The 22,392-nt window shown below is 34.0% G+C and overlaps 1 protein-coding gene and 1 pseudogene across 4 annotated transcripts in view; both read left to right on the forward strand.

Moving 5' to 3' along the window:
• Positions 1-22,392, forward strand: part of FAF1 (Fas associated factor 1) — a 460,794-nt gene that overhangs the window by 309,723 nt on the left and 128,679 nt on the right. For all 4 annotated transcript variants that reach the window (XM_072772177.1, XM_072772178.1, XM_072772179.1 and 1 more), the window contains 4 exons: positions 5,694-5,789; positions 13,112-13,238; positions 14,209-14,272; positions 15,268-15,349. In XM_072772177.1, the coding sequence (XP_072628278.1) occupies positions 5,694-5,789; positions 13,112-13,238; positions 14,209-14,272; positions 15,268-15,349 (369 nt within the window). The remainder of the gene's footprint in view (positions 1-5,693; positions 5,790-13,111; positions 13,239-14,208; positions 14,273-15,267; positions 15,350-22,392) is intronic.
• LOC140603209 (uncharacterized) lies at positions 3,813-5,303 on the forward strand (annotated as a pseudogene).

Consider the following 22,392-nt stretch of genomic DNA (forward strand, 5'->3'; position numbering starts at 1 on the left):
CCTGTTTGGAGGCAGGGAGTATAGGAGGAATCTCTACTCTCGTCTCAATTTTGTTGTAAACCTTAAATTACTCTTAAAAAAACCAAAATCTTTATAAATAAACAAATAACTCTCATGCTTTTCAACAACATAAGCCATTTTTACATATATATACATTCATATATATAATCCCTATTTTATATATGTACTTACATATATAATAGTTTAATTAAACCTATATATGTTATATAACATATATATTATATATATAATAGCCAGTGGGATTTTTAGACATGAAAATTCTTGTATCCCAACCTTTCCCTATCCCTAAGCATTCAGATTATACCCTCAGATATGCTATATTTATTTAAAGGTATAGAATTAATTAATAAAGGAATTTTGGCTTGGCTTCATTTTGAATTTGTGAGCCTGTTTTGAATTTCTGCATCTGCAATGATGGAATGTCAGAGAATTACAGTCTAATGTGGCCAGGAAAAAACTGAATAAAGCCTTGAAATAGATTTTGCAAATGAGTCACAGTTCTTCATTAGATTAGGTTAAAGCAATCTTGTGATTGAGAGATTACCATTATGTTTAGGTTAATTAACTAACATAATGTATGCAAATCTAAATTTTTTAAGGTAACATTTTTCAACTATAAAGTCAAACAGACCTGCAACCTTAATCTTTTTTTCCATTTCCTTGCAAAATAAATACCCAAATGATAGTATCGATCCTTTTCAATTATATAACCATTTGGTTTCATATACATTATCTCAATCTCACTGGTTGTTCATACCAACTCTGTGAGAAAGAACAGATTGTATTACCCTATTTTGTGAATTGAGTACAGGTTCTATTACACCATTCTCTCTCTAAATAAGACTGAAATACAGAAATTTGCCCATAGTCATTGGACAATTGAATGATTCAGCCACCCTGGAACCTCAGCCTTCTGACTTCACATCTTTTGTGTAAATTTAGGTTATGAGTCCCATCAAACATTTACGTTAGCCCTAAATTATTGAAATCACTCTCTGAGTAACTTTTCCCTTCCAAGGGAAAAGGGAAAAGCCCTACAGAGACTGCCTGGTGGAGATAGAGCCCCATCTTTACTCCCTTGTATTCCTTTTTCTGTGCCTGTTCCTATGTGCATCTTTTGTCTCTCTGATTGGTATATATGTTCCTTTAGGATAGACTACTATTTAATCCACACTGGGTATATAGTGACTCAGTTTCCTCTTATTATGGAGGCAAGCCCATTTTTTCTTCCCAGGTCCTAAAAATAATGATCATTGGAATGACAAAAAGTCTTGTACCTGTTCAGTACAGTTTCGAAGCCAGCTTTTACTTACTTTTAATACATTTAACCCTTTGAAAAGTCCATTGAGGTAGTTAAGGCAGGGATTACTCGCCTCAATAAATGGAGAATTCTGGCTTAGAATAGAGAAATGACTTCCCCAAGTTCAGAAGGCTGGGCAATACTTGAGAATTGAGATTTCTTTGGCTCCTCATCCAAGTCCCTTTCCATTACACTAAACTGCTTCTTACTATCAGTGACATTTACCATCATTACTGTTTCATTACCAGAGGATTTTAGGGTGGGGGAGGAAGACTTTTTTTAATGAAAAATATTGTGAAAGTAACATGACTTGAAATTTAGCCTGTGCTTCTTATCTAAATTAGCTTTTTTTTATGTTATGGTGTTTTTTTTTTAAATAAATTTATTTTTTATTGGTGTTCAATTTACCAACATACAGAATAACACCCAGTGCTCATCCCATCAAGTGCTCCCCTCAGTGCCGGTCACCCATTCACCCCCACCCCCCGCCCTCCTCCCCTTCCACCACCCCCAGTTCGTTTCCCAGAGTTAGGAGTCTTTATGTTCTGTCTTCCTTTCTGATATTTCCCACACATTTCTTCTCCCTTCCCTTATATTCCCTTTCACTATTATTTATATTCCCCAAATGAATGAGAACATATAATGTTTGTCCTTCTCCGATTGACTTACTTCACTCAGCATAATACCCTCCAGTTCCATCCACATTGAAGCAAATGGTGGGTATTTGTTGTTTCTAATGGCTGAGTAATATTCCATTGTATTTGTTTGTACTGAAATAAAATAAATTGAGCCAATTGTGACAAATGTTAATAAATATGACTGACGTGGTACAGTTTTGCACCTGGCTGGCTCAGTCAGTAGAGCATGGGACTCTTGATTACAGGGTGCTGAGATTGAGTCCTACACTGGACATAGAGATTACTTTAAAACATAAATAAGATAAAATTATTAAAATAGCAAAGGTATGCATACTTTACCCCAATTTAAAAAAAAATTAAAAACCTCTAACCAGACTAAAGGAAAAATAATGAAAAGCAAATGATTTTTATCATTATAATCTATATGATAGCACACATATCACATGATTTGAAGATACCTGTGTATCTGTGGCATTTGCATTTTTCATTCCTATATTTGTCTTCAGGTAATTAGCTTGATTATAACACTTTTGAATTGTAGTTATGACCAACCCACTGTTGTGTCCTTGGTTAGTATCTGTGAATTTACAGAAATTTGGGCTTCCTCATAAATCAGTTTAATTCACACTTCCCCACAAGTTGCCAGTGAATGTTTTCAGTGTGCTAATGGAAAACCTATTTTATTTCTAATAATAATAAAAGAAACTTGATATCATCATTACATTAAATACACAAATGTGTCATTTCATGAACACCAAAGAAAAACACCCTCTTTTGGCTATTTAATATTGTTTTAATTCCTCTAGGTAGACAAAAGTGACATGTACTCATATTTGCTCACATTTTCCCAAATTTAATTTAAACCTCAAATTAGTTATTTAATATATGACCCACTAAAAACTTCTGTAGGAGTAAATATATTTGGCCTTAATTGTGTTGGCTAAACTAGGCAGATTCTTTGGGTAATATTTTATATCATAATGGTAATAAAAATTAACTGAATTAGCTCAATGTTTGTGTGCCAGATACTGTGCTAGGTGTTTTACATATATTATAGATTAATAAGCTGTAAGAATCTGATATTATGTATTAATATTATTAAATCATAAATGACATTGTTACCATCTGTAGAAACTTTTCTTTTTAATGCCTTCAGCAAACACTACTCTAGGGTACCCTCCAAAAAAGATTTATTAGAGTACTGTCCTGGGAATTCGTAAGGTGAAGTATTATTCTAATTGGAAAAGTAACAGACACACTGGTGGTAGGTGAGGGTGTGGAGATATACATGATTAGCTTTATTTTAGGCCTCTTACAGTTTCCTGGAGCACTAGTCTTTTGTCTTATGAAAAATAACCTTGACTAAAAATAAACTATTGGGACTACATCAAAATAAAAAGCTTCTCCACAGCAAAGGAAATAATCAACAAAATTAAAAAGCAGCCTACTGAAGGGGATAAGATATTTGCAAATGACATATCCAATAAAGGGTTAGTATTCAAAATATTTAAAGAACTTAATACAACTCAACACCCCAAAACAAATTATCCAACTAAAAAATGGACTGAAGTCATGAACAGACATTTCTCCAAAGAAGACATGCAGATCACCAAGAGACACCTGAAAAGATGCTCAACATCACTCATCACAGGGAAATGCAAACGAAAACCACAATGATATATTATCTCACACCTGTCAGAATGACTAAAATCTAAAACACAAGAAACAAGTGTTGGTGAGGATGTGGAGAAAGGGAACTCTTGCACTCTTGGTGGGAATGCAAACTGCTGCAGCTAGTCTGGAAAACAGTATGAAATTCCCTCAAAAACTTAAAACTGCCATCCAGCAATTGCACTATGGGGTATTTGCCCAAAGAATACAGAAATACTAATTCGAAGGGATACATGCATCCCAATGTTTACAGCAGCATTATTTACAATAGCCAAATTATGGAAGTAACCCAAGTGTCCATCAACTGATGAATGGGTAAAGAAGAGGTTTATAACTATTTCATATATAGATGAAATATATATATATAACTATTATATATATAATTATTATTCAGTCCTAAAAAATGAAATCTTGCCATTTGCTTTACAATATAGATGGAGCTAGAGGATATATGCTAAATGAAATAAGTCAGTCACTGAAAGACATACCATATGATTTCACTCATATGTGGAATTTTCGAAGCAAGTGAGCAAAGGAAGAAAAAGTAGACAAACCAAGAAACAGACTCTTAACAATAGAGAACAAACTGATGGTTATCAGAGGGGAGGTGGACTAGGGGGATGGGTGAAATAGGTGATGGGGATTAAGGAGTGCACTTATTATGATAAGCACTGGGTGATGTGTGGAATTGTTGAATTACCGTATTGTACACCTGAAACTAATATAACACTGTATATATTGACTATGCTGGAATTAAAATAAAAACGGCTGCCAGGACATTGGCAACTGAGTTGGTGTTACAGCCTTTGTATTACGTACTCCCTGGGCACTGTGAGCAAGCCAGACATCATATCACCTTACAGGTGGTATGGAGGAGAAAACCAAGGTATATGTTGGTAATCTGGGAACTGGTGTCAGCAGAAGAGAGTTAAAAAGGGCTTTCAGTTATTACGGTCCTTTAAGAACTGTGTGGATTGTGAAAAATCCTCCAGGATTTCCCTTTGTGGAATTTGAAGATCCAACACATGCAGAAGATGCAGTGCAAGATCTGGATGGGAAGGTGATTTGTGGTTCCAGAATGAGAGTTGAATTACCAACAGGCATGCTTTGGAGATCTGATTTTGAAAATAGACCACTTGCCCAACATTCATTTGGTCCCAGTGATAAGTGTGGCAAAAAAGGACATCATGCTTATGATTGTCATCATTACAGTCAGCAGAGGGGAAGCAGGTTACAGTCTAGATCATATTTAAGATCCAGAGGTAGGCGATACTCACACTCATGTAGCAGGAGCAGGGAGAAAGGTCAAGATCAGGATCTCCTCGACCAACAAAATCAGCTTAACACAGAGGATCTAGGGCTGGTTCTATAAAAGGATAAAGATCTCCATCAAGGTCAGGGTCAAGATCCAGGTCTGTTTCACTGCCAAGAATCAGTCAAAGTCCAGATCTCTATCTACAAAAAGAAATCATTCCCCATCAGGAAGTCCATAAAGAAGTGCAAGTCCTGAAAGAGTGAAGTTCTCAAGTTCATCTTTTAGAGAAAAGTTATTTCGTTTACATTATTATAAGGGATTTGTGATGTCTAGAAAGTTTAACCTAGGAAGGTTATTTCAATCATCTAATCAAAATGGACCTGGATTATTACTCTGTAAATTCACAGCAATAAGATAATATAAATTTTTGTTGAATGTATTAACATCTTGTGGTTTGAAAATGTGGATTTTTATTTGGCATGTTTAAGATATTTCTAACTAGAATAAAGAACTATAAATTAAAACTTAATAAAAGTTTTATTTTATAAAGGGGCAGCTGGGTGGATCAGTCAGTTAAGCGTCTTTGGTTCAAGTCATGATCCTAGCGTCCTGGGATGGAACACAGCACCAGGCTGGTTCCCTGCTCAGCAGGGAGTCTGCTTCTCTCTGCCCCTGCTCATACTATCTCTCTTTCTCTCACTCACATAAATAAAATCTTAAAAAAAAAAAAAAAATCTAGAAAATATCAAAAGGGTCTTTTGTGAGACCTGGCCTCATTTTGTTTGCAAATGGTGGATTCTTTTTGCAGATGTGTCTTGCTGAATCAGGACTGTCTTATCCCTGCCATCGACTTACAGTGGGCAGAAGATCTTCACCTTTGCAGACCCGGGAGCAGTCCGAAGAGGTAAGCCTGTTTGCCAAGCTTTCTGGTGAATAGAAGGCCTGTCTTCCACTACCTGCCCATTTCCTATTCTTTTTTTATCTGCCACAGCAATGAATAGATAAAGTTAATGTAGCGTGAATAAAATCTCAGTAAATTCTTGAAGGCAGAAACTTTTCATGCGAGTTTATTGCTAATGTGCTCCTTCTTGGTCTCTAAGTTTCATGTTTCAACAGACAGAATTCAGGTGGATTGATAGAAATGAATTTTACTTAGAATTGACAGGTTGATAAAAGGATTTTCTTCGTTGCCTACTCTATAGTTGAGTACATTTATTAAGACCGATCCTGAAGGTTCTTTAACTCATTGAGTTGGAGCCCAGTCTATTAGCCAGGTATTGTGCTTGATACTAAGTAACAAGGATGAATAACAATGTATTTACCAAAGTGCTCAAAGTCAAAGATGATAGACAAGTAAACTAATAATAATGGCAAAATGTAATAAGAGCAGTGATAGCACATAGAGTGCTATAGGAATAGAGAAGAGGGGGAAGATAAGATTGAACATGTTTGTGTATGGGATGTACCTGTATGTGTCTTTGTGGTCTGAACAATGTTAAAAGGCAATATCTTTTCCATGGCTACAAATAACACTTTGTGTCCAACTATGCCTTTGATTATAAGGGAGTGGGAAAGATAGCTTGGATATTATAATTTATCTGTTTAAAAAACATTTATTGAGCTCCTACTATGTGCTAAGAATAGTCATCACTGTGGCTTAAAAAGCACATGTCAAAAAGGTCATAACTAAATAGCACAGAAAAACGTTATTTATCTCAGTGTTTTTCAGGCTAAAGGATGATCCAGATATTCAAAAGGTTGGGCTAATCCAAGAAAATTTTTTCCATTTACGTTCTATACAAAATATGGTTGCGAATTTTTGTTTAAAATGTGTATTTGGGACATTCATTATGGAAACTGCTACAGGACCTCTTAGCCATCCTCTGAATATATATTTATATCACTTAAATAGGTGAAAGAAAAGTGAGACTACATAAGTCACATTCTGGTCCATGATCATCCTGTGAAAATGATAATCTGCAACTCTGGTTTTTAACATATCTTAGAAATCCACATAGAAGGAAGGGTTTTCTCCTGCTACAAATATTACTGTAAGTGTTTTCTTGGGCCTCTAAAAATGTTAATTTCCTTTAAGGAACCCACACCATTTTATTTAGCATTTTATCTCACTAATCCTCATGAAAGGAAACATGATACTGAGAGTCACTGCTTGGCAGAAATTACCAGAAATAATTTATTGAAATATTTCTTTCTAGTGCTTGGTATGTTTTTAATACTAAAGTAGGTTATGCTTCAACCCTCTTACGGATAAATCCACTATGTTAAATGGTGGCCAACTTGCTCCACCCAAAATTTTTAGCTCTTTCCTTTGAAAGATGACATATACCTGTTTCACTTCATTTTATTTCCTTCTCTCACTCTCACTATTACATGTGTTATTTGGGGGTCCTGTCAGGAAAAAAAAAAAAAAAGAGGAAAAAAGTCAGTGTCATACAATAATAAATAGTGTTTATGAGGCAGCACATTCTTTAGGTTAGTCAAAGTAGAGTGGGGTTAGTGAGGCTTTGATAAACTAAAAGAGCAACAGTCTTGGGAGCATCTTAAAATATGACTTTTGGAATGAAACCATTATTTTTCCTTCCCTGACTGTAAAAATCACCTTTTCAGGGGACTGGTGAGAAATGGACAAGGGTGACTCAGGCTTTTATGCTGTCATAAAATTATCCAACTGGAAGGGATTTTTAAAATTTTATTTCCACTCTTCTATTCCACTTCCACTATTTATCCCTCATTCATTTAAACATTTAATGTCTTCTAGGTACCTGTCATTAGGACCACAGTCTGTATGCTGAAAGACCTCACTCAAATAATCCTCTCAAAATATTCCTATATTTGATTTCCTGTAACAAGGCAACCAGTTCCAATTGTTGAACAGCTATAGGTCTTGATATCGTTCATATATTAAACTGGAACATGTGTCCTTGTAGCTTCCACCCAGTGGTTCTGCTTTTTTTTTCCAGTTTTAACCCTTCTACATGATTTCAGGTTTCAGGACAATTACCATTTTTCTATTGATTGTCTTAAGCCTCAAGTTAGGAAGAAGACTTTTGAGACCAGTAATTAAATTTAAGCTTTGAGTTTTATGGCTTATAGTTATGTGTCCTCTACCTAGGGGAATTTTGGTTCTTACATCTTCCTTCTGGTCCTGCAACTACATTTTTTTTATAATTCGCCATTTTTTCTTACTTTCCCAGCCTTCCCTTACTCCCCAGCCCCCTTTTAATGATCTTTCCATATCTCAGTACCTAGCTAAATACGTTCCTCTTCTTTTTCCAGCTGCCTGGGTGGGACAGAGTAAGGACCCATGGACCCAGGCCTCTTGAGAATTGTCAACTCCTCAGTTGATAGTGGAAGAGGGGGGAGTACCCCAAGAATAAAAAAAAAAAAAAAACTTCAAATGTAATAGACACTAGTTAGTTAGTTAATAACTTCGGTTAAGGAAACATCTTTTGAATGTTCACTGTGTGCTAGTCAGATGAATATACCTGGTAATTTTATATTATATAGTGAAAAAATCGAGGCAAGTACAAGATACTACGGGAGCACAAAAGTGGAGGTTGGAGGCATAACATTCAAGAATGTTTGCAAGCAAAAGCTATATCTGCCTTATGTACCTCTGTAGCCCTAACACCTAGTGTAGTACCTGGCATATACTGGCCACAAAATAAATATTGGTGAGTAAATATTAAAAAAACAAAAAGAAGAAGAAGGGGAGGAGGAAGAGGATGAGGAACAAGTTGAGGGAGGAGGAGGGGGAAGAAAGACTAGAGGAATTTTTATCCAAATCAAATTATAAAGAATGAGGCATAGTCAACCAAATGAAGAAACATTCAAAGGAAACAACATGATCTGATGCAGTATACACAGAGATGACTGTAGGTTGGTGTTTATGCAAATAAAGTGGGAGACAAACATAAGAGATAAGATTGAAGGTGAATAGGTCTTACAGGTCAAGTTGGGAACTTGAATTCTGGGCAGCCATAGAAGGCTTGTAAGTGAGAAATGATTTTCTTTCCCCAAATACGCAGTTCAGAGAAGACAGTTTTGGCTGCTGTGTAGAGGCTAGGTGTAAGGGAAGCAGATTGGAGGCAGAGAAATCAAATATGAATCTATTGTACTAGCTCAATTAAAGGATAATGGGATGTCCAACTAGAACATCATTTGTAAAACTAGAGAAGGATATGGGTTCAAGAAGTATTTTGGAGGTAAAATCAGTAGGCCTGGTGACTGATAGGATTTGTGGGAGGAGAGAAAAGGAAGAGATAAGAATGATACCTAGGTTTTGATTTAAGTGGCAGAAAAGATTCATTCAGTTTTCATTCATTATATTCTGATTGCATGCCCCTCTATGCCTAGTACTGATCTAAGTACCAGGAATATGACTGTGAACAGAGCAAAGGATCTTATACCTAATAAAATGAAATTGAACATGGATAATTGCCAAAAATCTGTATTTCAGTTTTTAAAACTTGGTGAGACAAACTAAATGGTAATCGAGTTACTTCTGAACATTTTCATTTGAAGGCCCATTGCAGACTAACTCTGCACAAAATTGAACTTACCATATCTCCCCCCAGAAACCTATTTTCTCATCCATAGTAATGATCACTGTCAACCCAAGCCAAAAACTGCTCATTTTAATCACTGAGGGACCTGCTATTCTTTGAAACTCGCAAATGATACATTGTGATTTTTGTGACCCTTTCCTTTTGACTATTCAAATAAGGATATTTTTATGTCTTCCTTTAGAGTGGAAATTTCATGAAAGCCTGAACCATGTTTTATCTCTATATCCCTAGCTTTTAACCTGGTGCTTTGATATAATTGGTGAAAGGAACATCTGCTTCACTTACAAGCTTGCCTTAGTGCCAAGTATATAAGGAGTCTAAATTTTGTCTCAAACAGTTTGGTTCTTCCTCCTCTAGGAAGTTTCCTCTGATTTTTCCCATTCCCTGTGCATTAAAATTAAATACTCTCCTTGAAACTTACCTGTCATGACACTTATCACTAGGTATTATAATATTATTTATATATCATATATGTGTGTATATATATAAATATTATAGAGTGCACCTTAAGAAAGTATAGACTATATCTTTCCAGGCAATGTGGCATTTACTAGGGGTTTGTAAATGTTTGTTAAATGATAATGGGAATAAATGAATACCGATAAACAGCCAAAATAGAATCATGAATTTTTTTAGCTGTTTTTCAAATTCTGAATAAATAAATTCTCTGGATTCAAAGAGTTTTAAGGCTGCCATGGCTGAACCAAGAGATTATATATTCTCATCAGCAAACACTAATGAAAAAATGATTGTTTATCTCATTTTTTAGAAAAAGCTTTCCTAACCTGTTAGATGGCTGATAAGAAAATGTGAAGAGATTGGGAGTTCCTTATACATAATTAAGTAGCTCATTCTTGCAGATACTTCAATAATTCATATTTGAAATATACTTTTTCAACAAAATTGGCTTTTTAGATAACTCCCTGTGTAGGCTTTTTAGATAACTCCCTGTGTAGGATTTTGCTTTCTGGATCTTAAGAGACTTGGGAATTCTACACTTTATGAAGACAAAATGAATAATTGGTCACATAGGCACAGATTAAAATCACTATCCTAGTATAGTATGAAATTATTTTGTTATGGAAAGGGGCTATTATTTGATGGAAGACTGGATTAGGAGGAGTTTCAATGTGGAGGAGTAAGGTAAAAGAGTGAGAAAAAAAGATGTCTGTCTTCCAACCCTTCTTTTAACCTGATGCCTCTTGAAGGGAAAAGTGAGTGTTAGGCAAGACCAATGAAGGCTGAGATGAGAGCTTAGCTGATAGCAAACGTGACAAGGTTCATCATACTGGACTTTTGTTTCTTTCCACCAGCCTGTGAACCTGGCTAAGTATCCTACAAGAGCATATAGTGTACCTCTTAGATCCTGCACCTTACCTGTTCAAGAAACTGAGCCTCAATGTTCAGGGAACTTCATGCTCCAGATATACGCGTGCCTGAAACACAGAGGGAATTCAAGCACAGAAGTGATCCTAATAAATGTGTTGTTTTATAGAGGAGGCTCCCTTACTACTTTGAAATAAGAAGGGGCTTTTGAATTTTTAAGCTGTTAAGTTGCTGAAATTAGGAGGAGCACTGTGCCCTATAAAGCAAAACACTTAGATTAGCATCATAAGTAGAAACAAGGTGTCTGTGAGATATAGTGGTATAGTCAGAATAGCAGATAGACTGCTTAGGGCAAGGACCATTCATTTTCACTCATCCAATAAGTATTTTTTTGTTATCTTCTCTACTCAAACCAATAGGAAGACTTTCAGATAAGAGAGAAAATGTTGCAATTCTGGGCATCAGTGCTTGGTTATGCCCAAAGAGGAAATGCTAAGCTGAGTCAAATGGAGTAAATATCTTGGCTTCTTCATTTGGAGCTGTTAAGACTTGCTAGATCAGTAGATTTAAAAATTGTTCCATAGTGTCCTGAGACCTTTCTGAAGTACCCAACTATCAAAGAGATATGAGAAAGAAAAGGCCAAGCCCAGGAACATTAGACTCCCTCTCCCTGCATCAACTAGAGTGGCCTTACTTTTGTCTATTTTATGCACATGTCTATTGTAATTTTACATAATATTTTGCCGTGGGGCCATGGGAAAGCGGTAACCCTGTGAAAAGAAATTTGAAAACCATTGATAAGAAGATCTTTAAAATCCCTTCTAGTTTAAAAATCTATGATTTTATGACTAGCCAACCTCTAACATCCCTTTAGCCAAGTTTTAGGAGTCTTTGATTCTAAGTTTCTCTCTCTCTCTCTTTTTTTTTTTTTTCTAAGTTTCTCTTAATGCTTTTCTGGCAAATATTTATCTCTAAGGTAGGCTCTTCTTCATAGGCCAGAATCAAATAGTTTCCCCATTTTCGTAGCTTAAGTACATAATGCTGTATTTTAAAAGATAGAAATGTCATTTATTAAACAGTCTTTATGTATTGAACATAGTACAGATAGGCTTTTAGCCAGATATCTTGCTGAGACCCCCTTTTCATCCAAGACATAAATATTTGTCAGTATTCACAGTTTGGATGTTTTAGATCTCAGTATTTTTGAAATTCCATTCTTACCTAGAGATTAGCAGCTTAGTTCATATTTTGAAGTTGGTGTTTTTAATTGTAATACTTTAAATCTCAACTGATGTTGCTGAAAACAAAATAAACAGAATATGTTTTGTTATTGTTTTTCAAGATTTTATTTATGTATTTATTCATGAGAGACACACAGAGAGAGGCAGAGACAAGAGAAGCAGGCTCCATGCAAGGAGCCCAATATGGGACTCGATCCCGGGACCGCCCTGAGCCAAAGGCAGATGCTCAACCACTGAGCCACCCAGGCATCCCTAAACAGAACATGTTTATCAGTGCCCAGCATGTAGTAAATTCTCAACAAATATTTATTGAATAGAAGCACATCTCATATTTAATAGCCTGCACTTTACAAAGAGCTTTTTATATAGTATATTTCATATTATCTCCAATAACACTCAGAATAGTGTACCATATTCCACTAATGAAAAATTTGAGAACGCTTGCAGTAAGGATGTGGCAAGTTTGAAATAGAGATTACTGTGAGCTTTTTAAAAGACTCTTATAGCTTGCTTTGTCTTTGACCTCTCTGATTATAACCATCTCCACATTTATGAGCACTTAATTGTACACTATTTCTGGGGATAAAACAGACAAAAATCGCTGTCTTCATTGAGTTTGTAAGCATTCTTCATTTTCCTTCAGGTTCCAACCTGGTTTAGGGTTATCACAGCAAGTTTAGAAATATACATAAGCCTTAATTTCTTTTTTTTTTTTTTAAGATTTTTTTAAATTTATTTATTCATGAGAGATACAGAGAGAGAGAGAGAGAGAGAGAGAGAGAAGCAGAGACACAGGCAGAGGGAGAAGCAGGCTCCATGCAGGGAGCCTGATGTGGGACTCGATCCTGGGTCTCCAGGATCATGCCCTGGGCCGAAGGCAGGTGCTAAACCGCTGAGGCACCCAGCGATCCCCATACATAGCCTTAAAATGAAAAATTTACTCTAGCAAATGGATTCTTATTTAATAAAATTATTATAATACTTATATCCCGTTGTGATTACATAACTTATATTTTGGAATTTGATTTCCTAAAGTCAATATAAAACTAATCAGGACTTTTCTTAAATAGCAAAGCACCGATGTTCATATGGTTAGTGATAGCGATGGAGATGATTTTGAAGATGCTTCCGAATTTGGAGTGGATGATGGAGATGTATTCGGCATGGCATCTTCTGCCCTGAGAAAATCTCCAATGAGTGAGTATTAATAGCTCTTTGGGTCTAGCACTATAATTCTACTTCCTACTGCAGAAACTTATGAAGAACAATGAACTTAAAAATCTCTTATTGACTTTCCAGGTTTGAAGAGAGAAAATATAACAAATAGACACATTATTCATTAGAACCACAGCCTCTTTAGTTTTGGTTTTATTAAGCTCGACAATTCCCAATGCTTATGTAAAATTCATTAAAAATGCAAGGGAATGAGTAACTTATGTTTCACATATGTAATTATTATGAGTTTCTTTACTTTAAACCTTGAGGTGGATAACAAATAACTATATCTTCTATGACTGTACTTGTTTCCCCACATCTTAGTGGAGATATCAGTTTTAAGAATAATATCATTTTTCCATTCACTGGTCCCACCTTTGGAAGGAAAAAAAGGGTAAACTAAATGTGCCATCCCCTTCTTTTTAACTTTACATGATATATAATCACAAGTGATACTATATGCAAAATTACCATTAAAATAAATCCTTAAATGGCTCATTTACTCAGTGAAATCAGGGAATTCCCTTGGGCACAAACAGATGTGATATTTACTTAAAATTGACCATCTTCCTTATAAATAAGATTGTTAAAAGAATTTGAGATCCTTTCTTATATAATTTAATCACAAGATGTCATTTTAAGAAAACACTGGAATCCTAATTGATTACTGACACATTTGAAATGCTTAGCCGGATTGTGTCAGTTGGCTTTCCAAAATTTATGAGCTTGGAATTTTTTCAAGGTTCCTTTTTAAGGTTTTATGTGATCTTCTAATGTATGTCAAGTTAAAATGTCTCCTCAAATATATCACAGAAGTTAAAATTTAATTTTATTTTCTCTTTATTGATTAAATATATTTCTTATATGTGGGATTAGATGTTATGTGGTTTGTTTTTTGTGTCTATTTGTTTTGTTTTTTTTGTTTTTGTTTTTTCTTTTGTTTGTTTTTTAGTGCCAGAAAACGCAGAAAATGAAGGAGATGCCTTATTACAATTTACAGCAGAGTTTTCTTCAAGGTAGGGTTAGGACATTAACTACATAAAACTGATGTTTTTTAATGCTACTGTAATTTTTATGGGGCAATTTTAATTATAGATTGTCTTTAATTTCTCTGTAAAGTATTCAAAGGATACATTTATCAGTTTATATAGTCCTGGTAGTTTAACACATATTATTCAATGTGGATAACTAGTAAGCCATTTATGCCACTTCAGAGATGTATTCATCTTATCTCTATATCTTTATAGAAATAAAATAAATGGATACTAATTAATATATTAATAATATATATCAATATATAATTTATGAGTCCCTATATTCCCAAAGGGACTAGGTTATAAGATGCTAATTTTTGGTATATCCTAGGATAAGTAAAATATCCTTTAAAATATTAAATATAAAAATAATTTTAAAATTTTAAATGTAAGTGAATTTTTTCTTTTAATTTTTGTTTTTGAACTGTTATTCTTAAGAGTCTAATTGAAATGTTTTATATGCATTAGAGATTCTTATAAGGTGTTTAAGTAAAGAAGATTTAAATTTTTAACCCTAAATTTTTGTTTTGTAAATGATATTTCTCTTTAGTTCTGGTTTCCAATGTAATATAATTTGGAAACTTTGCAAAAGATATAAGTTTTTCCCTCTCTGTTAGACTTCCAGAATAAATAAACTAATAAAATGAAAAGTTAAGTTTACTGTAAGGAAAATCTTAGGAAAGTAGATAACCAGGAATTCCTACTTATAAATGGCATGGTGTTTTGTAGCACTTATTAATAAGTCCATTTGCTAGATGTTCTTAAAATTACAATATTCTAACATTATCAATATAGGCCAAGAAGAACTCTATGAACTAATGAAGCTCATTCCCAAACCTTTAAAAGAATGTTTGATGTTTGGTTTATACTTAAGAGGCATTAGTCCCAACATTTACTTAAAAGATGCTAATTAGACTTGTGAAACTTTGAGGCAATTTGAAATGTATTTAAATTAATAGACATAATTTTTCCTATAGATATGGTGACTGCCATCCTGTATTTTTTATTGGCTCATTAGAAGCTGCTTTTCAAGAGGCCTTCTATGTGAAAGCCAGAGATGTAAGTGCAGTTTTATCTTTTCTGATTAAAAAGTGCATCCCATAGGTTTACCACCAGGCCTTAGGCAATGCTTAATGTTTTCTCGTTTTTTCAGATTGAAGACTTGATTTTGTTTGTGGTTCATCTACCAGCCTAATCTTCACCAAGATGCCCATTTCAGAGGAGCAATAGGGTGTTGCTGGCTCTTATAGATGGCCCTGTCAGACTCTGAAACAGGAGTTTTTTATAGGGGAACAAAAAGTAGACATGCTTAGAAGGGACTAGGCTACATGAGTATGTTCTTTTCAGTTACCTGATTGACAGGGTCTTGGTAAAGGATTTGTCTTTCAGTCTTTTCCCAAAATGATTCCAGCTAATAGGATATATTTAATAACTGCAATATTTTTATCTCAAAAGTCACTTTCAACAGCAAAAATATAGAAATGGGCATTGTGATCTTGAAGTCAAATAGATTGGCATTTATAGCAAGAATTCAGAAGGTCCATTTTCACCAAGAAGATTCTAAGTAATCACTTTGTTTATATGTTGACCCAGTAGTAGAGACCTTAATAATCTGGCTCCTACCTTATCTGCACAGTTTTAGCTCTTCCCATTCCCTATTTTACACTTAATAAATCTAGCAATGATGTTCCATTTGTGTTTCCCCATAATCTTACTCTTTGTTCATGCTTCTCTGCTATAAGGAATGCCTTCATTCTGCCCTTTACCTGGTTACCTTCTACTCTTCCTCTGAAACTTAACTATCCCTGACTCTCCCACTATCCTCACTATTGTGCCTACCCCTTAGTACTTTTAATAATACCCTCTGCTTGTCTTACTGTTACATATAACATATTGCTTATCATTCTCTATTCTCTATATACAAGTCTTCTGAAGAGATTTGATTTTCTTTTTGGCAGTGACTGTGTACCTTACATCCCTATACATACTAAATACTCTAATGAATAAAGGATAAAAGAGTGGGAAGGAAGAAATAGTGTGTAGATGAAGTAAGTAGAGGGAAAGTTATTTGAATTGAAGAGGGCAAGGAATTTTGAGAATAAAATGCAAGGATGCCTCTGAAATTTCTAGTTTCCTGTTTATCTTAAACTCTGGCATAAAGAAAATTTGATTTTAAGCAAATTTTAAAAATTGACAATAATCAGTGATCAAACTTAGAGCAATAATAACAGTTTAATAAAGTGAAATAAGAAACAAATAGTTTTTTACCACAAGAATAGTGGAATTGCCCATTACAAATGCTGTGCTAATCTATTTTTTAATTATTAAATTTATATAAAATGGATGTTATTTTTGAATAAGTATTTACAATAATATATGTTTATAGTTTCCAAAATGCAGGTTTATGGAAAATACTGAAAAGCAAAAAGAAAATATTCTAACACAGATTAACAATTAAAAGTATGATACATACTCATTCTTTCCATATTTTTAAATGTATTTGATGAATGTTTTTATGTATATTTAATATTACTGAGTCATGTTATAAACCTGTTAAGATAGTTTATTTTCATCTTTTAATATCACATGGTCATTTGCTTAATTATATTTTATAATATTTAACCTTGTAGTAAAACAATTTTCAATACAGGAAAAGTAAAAAGAATATTACAATAAACACCTAAATCCCATATCCCTAGATTAAATAACTAATAACTTTGCCATATTTGCTTCTTCTATTTGCAGGCATCCCAAAGTTTTAATGGAGATAAAAGCCTTAACTTAAAAGTTTAACTGCCACACATTTATAAAAGAGTAGCATTTGAAATGTGATTATTTACATTTTTTACCCTTACTTAGGTTTGTGATTTTGATGAATTAGTTTTTTATGACAAATTTTTGTTTTAGTTCTTCTCTAACTGAAAATGGCACACATTGACAGGAACAGAAAATAAATATAAAATCTATCATTTGAAATATATAAAAATAAATATAAAAAAAGTTTCTCGTGATTTTTTAAAGTTTGTAGCAGTTAAATTTTTGAAATGATTAAAACTTAAAACTGCATGAAAATATCTAGAATATCTTTTTATATTCAATATTTTTGTTAAATTACATATCGTACACCTAAAAACATCTATTTGTAACAAAACATCACATGTAACAAAATTAACAGTAATTCTCTAATATCATCTAATATCCAGTACATATTCAGCTGTCATATTGACATATTCATATACCAGCTGTCTCCAAAATGTCTTTTTAACTATTTTTTTGAAACCACAGTCTACTCAAGGAACACAAATTATATTTGGCTGTTAGATTTTTTTTTTTTTTTTAGGATTTATTTATTTTGAGAGAAAGAGTGTGTGAGAGAGCATGTTGGAGGGAGGGGCAGAGGGAGAGAGAGAATCTCAAGAAGACTTTGGGGGAAGAGCCCATTGTGGGGCTCAGTCTCACAACCCTGAGATCATGACCTGAGCCAAAATCAAGAGTCTGACGCTTAACCGACTGATCCACTCAGGCACCATGTGATGGTTAGATTTCTTAAATCCCTTTAAACAAGCACCCATCCTCCCTGCCTTCCCGCGCCCCCATAACATTTGCTTTGTGAAGAAATAATCTAGATGGCTATTTTATACTGTTCTAAATTCTGGATCTGTATAATTGCTTCCTTGTGGTATTATTTAACTTCTTCTTCTATCTCTGTATTTCCTGAGAAGTGGATAGTAGGTCTAAAAGCTTTATTATATTCAGGTCAAAATTCTTTTGTAAGACTGCTTTGTAAGTAATACTGGCTACTTCATTAAAACAGGACTCTAATGGTTATAGAATCTCTCCTTGTATGACCATGCTACGATATTTAAACAATCCTCTATTTGACATAAATATAGTTGAAAGTAGTTGAAGTAATTGGAAAATGTTAGGGACTTTGTGACTTAAACTATAGCTCCCAAATAGGAATAGATATCTTTTATTTTTTATTATTTTTTTCTTTTTAATTTTTATTTATTTATGATAGTCACACAGAGAGAGAGAGAGGCAGAGACACAGGCAGAGGGAGAAGCAGGCCCCATGCACCGGGAGCCCGACGTGGGATTCGATCCCGGGTCTCCAGGATCGCGCCCTGGGCCAAAGGCAGGCGCCAAACCGCTGCGCCACCCAGGGATCCCCATAGATATCTTTTAAATCCCATTTAAAAAGCTACCGTAAGATATATTATGTATACCTTAAATATTATAACTTTAAATGAAGAAACTTGTGTAAATATACAGTATATAATAGACAAAAGAACTTTTACTGTGTTATATAATAAATTGGCATTTGATGATCCCCAGAGGAGAATAAATTCCTGCTTATTTAACTTGTAGATATTTCTAATGAAACGGTTGTTTGCCTTTGATGAGGGTCTTAGTATTTTAACAAATGAAAGTCATTGGTTCATGTAATTAAATGTTTTGCTTCATGTTAGATTTGTACCGAAATCCATTGACCTCTTTGGACTCCTAAATTGTTTTTATCTTTTTCCCCTTGTCCAAGACTTTTTTTTCATTTCTCTTTACAAGTCAAAGAACAACAGTTCATGCATTATTTACATTACTGTAAACTTAAGTAAAACTTATCCAGATGGTGGATAAATTATTCAGAATTAAATCTAAGCAGTTACATTTATTATGACCATCAGCCAAGATACATACATATATGTTCTTTACATACTTATATTTATATGTGTGTGTGTGTGTATATATATATATATATATATATATGTCCTTATATATTTGTGTGTGCCCTTTTAATTAGAACTATGTATGCATAGAAATAGTACTACTACTACAGATCTGTATGGTGCTGTATGGTTTATAGAGCATTTTTCCTATATGTATCTCATTTGAACTTAGGGACATATAATATCAATATTCCCATTGTATAGATGGGAAGCTCAGAAACACAACACAACTTAACCAAAAGCACATCAGTAGTAAGTACTAGAGTCCAAATAAGAGCCCAACTCTAACACAAGTAAGTATGATTTACATTGTATCACTATATTTCAGTTTTCAACAGTAACTACTATACTGCAGGATTCAGTTATGGAAAAGAAGTTTCATTTCTCCTTTTCAGATTTCACATTAGAGAGTTAAAGCAAATCTTTTTCAATATTATTTTTTAAAACTTGTGAGTGAATCATTTTTAAGAAAACAGTTTGCTGTTGTTCACATATTTGAAAAGCAAGTGTGACCAATACTGTGGCATTCTGACTAAATTTCTTTCATCTTAAATATCACATGTTTAATTTAAACTGTGGGAGGCACATTAATTTTACCAGGGCAACAGATGAGCCTCAAGCACCAGCATTCTTCACTTGAAGTGAGAAATTGAGTTCCAAGAGTAAATAAAAACAAGATTGAAGGTTTAAATCCTCTGCTAGGCTTTTTGAACTTATATACTCATTAAATGTTTATTGGAGTGGTGGGATTACAAAGGATTTGGGGAGCTTCATCAACTGGTATATAGTTAATCACTAAGTAAAACACTACATTTGATAAAGTGTTTCTCACGATGCCACATTCAATCCATCTTAATGAAAACTGCTTCAAACTGATTTTGTTTGAGAGCACTTGGTGATGAGAGTGCCCATAGTTCTTTCTTCCTTTTTCATGAGGAATTTAAAACACTGTCCAAAGCAGAGCTCCAACTTCAATAAAACAGGTATTCTAAGGTCTTGTGTTTAAGTGTATTGTGACAGAGTTTTGACTTCTGGCAACTGGTCCATCAGTTTTATGTCTCCTCTCATGTTCACTCAGTTGAGGGCTGTAAATATTTATCACACAATTGCTAAGGACCTGCAATAATAGAGCTTCCTTGCCCTTGAGATGCTCATAGTCTAATGGGGAAAGATAAAGCAACAGATTCATATAGTATACTATGCTGTAGAAGCAAAGAAGAAAGGTACTTCATCTACCTTAGAAAGTTTAGGGAGATTTCTTGAGAAGGTGTATCTGAACTGAATCTTATGAGTCACACTTAGCCAAATAGCAGAATTCTAAACAGAAAAAAAAAGGTCAAAAGCAAAGGCAAGATTAAAATGAGAGAACTACAACCAAAAAATTAAGATCAAGAGTAAAAATGCAAGATAGAGAGTTGGATTGCAAGGCATGAGGCTGGGAAGATCAGCAGGGGCCAAGGCATGGAAGGGGCTGGCATTCTCTGGCATTACCTGTCATTTAAGAGATATTTATTGAATAAAGCTTGTATTTCATCTTTAGATAAGTGAGAGCCAATGGTTAGTCACTGTAATTAAGGTTGCAAAAGCATTAGCACCGGCCACACCATGATTCCCTAGGAGTTTCTTAACAGACTCTTTTTCTCCTTCTAGCTTCCCCACCTCTCATTCTTGCTACCTTTGAATTCTGTACAAAACAAAAAGTACACTTATAGAATGATTAGACATTTGTAGTAACTAAAAATCAACAGCAATAAAAATCTCAGTGCCAGGGTTTATCTCCCATGTGAAGGATTGTTCCTTTCCTAGCATCCCCTTGGGAGACTCGGCTTTGATATCAGTAATCCTGTTATATTTCCTTAAATCTTGATTTCAGACTTAGTGATGTTTCCAAATATTACATGTAAGTTAAGGAAAGCAGTGCTTAATTCTTAAATTCTCACTCAGTAACTCTGTGGCCCCAAACAAGTAATCAGCCTATTTCTAATCTCAGGACAAAAAAAAACAAAAGGGAGATAATAATATGGTTTTTTTGAGGATTAAATTAGGATGCTATCCATAAATGCACCCAGCATCATGGCTAATGTGCTGTGAAGCAGTTTTAGACTAATTTGAGACATGTTTGTAAAATAACAAAACTGATTTATTCATGCAATTCATGAACTAATTCTAAGAACAGTTCCAGAAAGGAATTTTGAGAACCACTATGAGCATTTATATAGCACTAAGTTCTTTGCTTTAACAATATTTGCCATCAGTTTTATTTACATTTACTTTTTAATATCAGGTTATTTTAAAATAGTGCTGTTTCTACTTTATCATGTTAAAAAGAAATCTAATATCACTGATCTATATTTTTTAAGAAAAATAAGTTCTACACAAATCTGAAGCCATAGCTATAGTGATTGAGTTCTAGCCCTCCATTATCCAAAAAAAAAAAGAGACAAACTTATTTGTGCTTTAGAGAATATGCCCAATCTGTTCATCTTGTCTTTGTTTTCTTTTCAATTTAAATTCCTTAAAGGCAGACATTGTCTCCAGAGTAATTTTATATGACAGCTATGACAGCATCCTGCATACGTGGGAGATAAGAACAATGATGCTAATATACTTTGTTAAGTATGTCCATTCTACAAATAAATTATTTGTTGTAAAAAAAAGAAAATAATGTAGGTCCATTTAAAGTAAAAAACAAGTTACCACATAATCTGAAGCCTGAAAATAATCACTATTAAATGTTATTTTACTTTTAAATGTGATTTTTTAAAAATCTCCAAATATGTATATCAGTAAAAAAGTTGACATGTTTTATATAAATTAAACCATATCAAATATGCTGTTCTATAATGAGATGTTCCCACTAAACAGTATATTGTTAGCACCATATTTTGAATTTGCCTCTAATTCTCCTGAGTTATATCACAACCTCCTGATTAAAATTCTAAAAATTTTTAGTGTCCATAGTTAAATGATTTTTAATTAGTTAAAAATTTAATAAATTACTTTTAAGATATGCTGCTTTGTAAAACATTCTTCTCAATGTACTACTACTTGGGATCCCTGGGTGGCGCAGCGGTTTAGCGCCTGCCTTTGGCCCAGGGTGCCATCCGGAGACCCGGGATCAAATCCCACGTCGGGCTCCCGGTGCATGGAGCCTGCTTCTCCCTCTGCCTGTGTCTCTGCCTCTCTCTCTCACTGTGTGCCTATCATAAATAAATTTAAAAAAATATCCATGTACTACTACTTACCATCTTTTTGAAAACAATTTAAGCATATTTGAAAAGCAGTATAGGTGAAATTTATTAAAATATCAAAAGCAAGGCTGATTTCCATTTATGGGCTTTATCTATATTTGTATCATTTCTCCCAAAGGACCTTT

Source organism: Canis lupus, chromosome 13, assembly GCF_048164855.1.
Source record: "Canis lupus baileyi chromosome 13, mCanLup2.hap1, whole genome shotgun sequence".
Taxonomy (NCBI): Eukaryota; Metazoa; Chordata; class Mammalia; order Carnivora; family Canidae; genus Canis; species Canis lupus.